Source organism: Topomyia yanbarensis, chromosome 1 (genome assembly GCF_030247195.1).
Source record: "Topomyia yanbarensis strain Yona2022 chromosome 1, ASM3024719v1, whole genome shotgun sequence".
NCBI lineage: Eukaryota > Metazoa > Arthropoda > Insecta > Diptera > Culicidae > Topomyia > Topomyia yanbarensis.
In genome coordinates this window covers 216,303,270-216,306,650 of record NC_080670.1, presented here as the reverse complement: position 1 = coordinate 216,306,650, position 3,381 = coordinate 216,303,270, and the positions used below count along the sequence as shown (strand labels likewise).

General features: G+C 39.8%; 1 protein-coding gene across 1 annotated transcript; it reads left to right on the top strand.

Annotated features, from left to right (window-relative positions):
* Window positions 1-925: 925 nt before the first annotated feature.
* LOC131692761 (nucleoporin Nup43) lies at window positions 926-2,440 on the top strand. Its single transcript, XM_058980011.1, has 2 exons — window positions 926-1,754; window positions 1,813-2,440. Exons 1-2 carry the CDS (start codon window positions 1,050-1,052, stop codon window positions 2,224-2,226), a joined length of 1,119 nt encoding a protein of 372 aa, XP_058835994.1. The 5' UTR covers window positions 926-1,049; the 3' UTR covers window positions 2,227-2,440.
* Window positions 2,441-3,381: the final 941 nt, after the last annotated feature.

The following is a 3,381-nucleotide window of genomic DNA, read 5'->3' as shown; positions in this document are numbered from 1 at the left end:
TGTCAAGCACGGTGGGTGGTGTTTGCTTCACGCACACATCGCGAAAGAGCAAAAGTTTTGTAGAACAGTTTAGGGTAGCGGCGTATAAAAAATTAGCCTCTCTCGTCTCGCTAAACTTTGGAATTATCATCTAGATCACAGAAATAGAATTTTAAAGATTTACATAATTGTGTCTGGCTACCAGAATTGAAATCACACATTAAGCCGAATTAACACCTATCCGATCCGTTTCAGTGCCGGTTCAGTTCCGTGCACGGACGCCAAAATTCTTTCATACACTTCAAATGCAAGCTTTCACACTTGTCCGGGACGGTGCCGTGCCGGACAAGTGTGAACGCTTGCATTTGATTTGTATGAAAGAATATTGGCGTCCGTGCACGGAACTGAACCGGCACTGAAACGGATCGGATAGGTGTAAATTCGGCTTTATATTGAACTAATCAAATGAATATAATTGATATTAATTGCTTGTCCGCGAATTGGTATTTCAAGCTTAATTTATCTGCTGATCCTGTTGGATTCGTCCAGCATTGATCCGATATCCGAAGTTGAATAATTATTGCGCTAAGTTGGTTTTTGGTTTGGAAAGGCGATAGCTTATAACGTGAACATAACAGCAATTGACACTACCGTATTTTTTCTGCTGTTTTATAGTAACAATTGTAATATAATGTATTAATTTTTCATTCACATATCGTTCCGAAATAGTAACATTCAATAAAATTATGCTTTAATCTAAATTAATTTAAAATCATGCACTTTTAGACTAAATTAGTTTTGTTATTGGAATAAAAGAATCGGTATATCTGACAACACTGATTCTACTACGGCGCGAGGACGGAATCGAACAGATATTTAAATTCGTCTGTGAACGCATTCCATTATATTCACCACCAGGTATAACAGTTTTTACTCGTGACAGCGCGCGGATCGTCCCGGATTGCACTGCGGTTGTTTTGCTTCGATTCTTTGCCGGTCGGTGTACAGCGCGGAAAATAACAAAAACTGTGCCAAAATCTATAAACAATCCCCAAAAATTTCAATTCAAAATGCAATCGGAATCCAGCAAAGTAAATAGCACATTCATTTCGGAAAAAGTGTCCCGCATCCGATGGATTCCGGAGCAGTACGACGAGTCGAACTCGTTTATCACCACTAGCTGGGATTTGAACATAAACAATGTGAAGGTCTGGAAGCTGTATCGGAACGATTATGCCGATGATGAGAACGAATTTGTGCCCAAATGTACTGCCGAGATCTGCTTCGCCGGTGATATCAGTGGACTGGAGTTTGTGGATGAACGAAGCATCGTTGTATCTAACACGGAAGGGTTCGTCAGTCTTATTACCCTGGACCGGGACAGAGACGAGGATAATTTACAGGAACGGCATCGATTTGAAAATCTACATCAGTTTGATACGTTTAATGTTATGAACGAAGCGCCTTGCACGGCTCTATCGGTGTACGAAACAGATGTGGCTTCTGTGGGAGAAGATGGTCGATTGAATATCGTATCTACCGTCGGTCAAACGGTGTTGAGAAGCATTTCAAATGCGGACAGTTGCACTCTAAGCTGCGTTGCTTTTCTGAGTCCGAAAGAGATATTGACCGGCAATAGGTTAGGAATAATCAAATGTTTTGACATTAGAGCCGAGAGCCACAAACCCACGAATAGTTTTGCTGTATCCTGCGAGGATGAGAAAAGATCGAATTGCGTTACTTGCTTGGCTTATCATCCAACTCAGAGACACATTGTAGGTAAACTGTATTATCGAGCAACGATCACAAGTACTCAGCGTTTTTTTCTTTTAGATCCTCGCTGGTAGTGAAGAAGGTTCGATCACCGTTTGGGACCTACGACATCCGCAGTTTCCTGCCTCATATCTGAAAGCACACGAACACGCAATCACTGAATTGGCCTTCCACAAGACTCAACCGTCCCGGCTGTATTCGGCATCGGAGGGTGGTGAGCTGTGGCAATGGAATCAAAATACACTTCCAACTGCAGCAGGAGGTTTACTTAATTCAACGGTTACCGGTTCGGGTGTGGAATCAACGGAAACAAACAATCCCTGGTTGAATGGCGAAAGAGCCAAAAGCAAGATCAACGTCACTTCTCTGTTGAGCGGCATCCGGAAGGCCATAAATTCGTTTGATTCCTGCCGGTCGAAGGTGATTTGCGGTGGAGACAACGAGGCTATCTACCTGGTGGAAAACTTGAACTAATATTTTATGGCGCTTTCGTTTTTGACATTGCTCTGCACCGGTGTAACATCGACTTCATTCACTAAAATTTGGATATATTTCTGTTTTTACACTACACCGGTGTAATGGCACTGTTTGGAAACGGGAACGCTATATTTATATTAGCTACTACAGCCAGACGATCCTCTATTATGGGTGCAATGGCCCAAAAATAAATTAATATGAAATATTCGTTCCTGAGAAAAACAAATCTTTCAATGTTTAGCCAGAACCACCCCTCTTTGCCTAAAAAACGTTAATTTGTTTTTTATTTGTTCAATGTGAATTATTGGAATATTACTGTACTGTCACAGTGGAGCTTTTGACACGAAGTATTTCTATTCGGGTAGTAGGTATTTAAGTTGAATCGATTGATGGATTGTTTCGCTTTTCGGTACATTCTTCTACAAATCCTTATTTTACCTTTAATAGTTTGACTTCATATTCTTCCTATTTTCCAGTTCTATGAAATTGAATTTCGTTTGAACGTATAAAAATACTTAGTGGAGTATTGCAGCGTAAATGTATGTTTTGCTGTTTTATGGTCAGTCCAACGTAATAGGGATATTTAATTTGGTAAAAATCAGTCAGTTCTTCATATGCGTCGATGGCGGGTCTCCTTATCAGCAAACTGATATCGTTTTTAAACCTCCTTTTCTGATTTAAAATCAAAGAAAATAATTCAGCCAAAAAACTGACAGCTGGTCTATTAAATAACGTTTCTGCTTACATGTTCGTTTGCAATTTCCACTCAAAGTAAATTTTGACAGTTGGTTTTTAGCCCTAATCAAAAGTGTGTCGACAATTTAAATCAATAAAAGATTAACTATGTTGAGACTTTAAAACAAACCAAATAATGTAATTACCTTCATAAACCAAACAAATTTAGAGAAATGGGGCATTAAAGAAAACAAATGCATCAAAAGTATCCAAAATATGTATTCTGACTAGTTACCCTATGTACTAAAAAGTAAACGAAAAAATATTTTGTGGCGTCGAACTTTGAGGAACATGTCGTCTTTTCCGCACTACCCACATAGTATGGCCCGCTCAGCAAAATTTAGCAACGCAACACTGTCCTGTCATGTTTGACGCGATCAGTTTGCATGTGGTGGTGCGGCATCTTTGCAGCCAACT

Bases quoted from the DNA above. Each gene is read 5' to 3' on its own strand.
- LOC131692761 (XM_058980011.1), top strand. From the start codon at position 1,050: ATGCAATCGGAATCCAGCAAAGTAAATAGCACATTCATTTCGGAAAAA. The intron at 1,755-1,812 runs GTAGGTAAACTG...TTTTTCTTTTAG, and splicing joins ATCCAACTCAGAGACACATT to ATCCTCGCTGGTAGTGAAGA.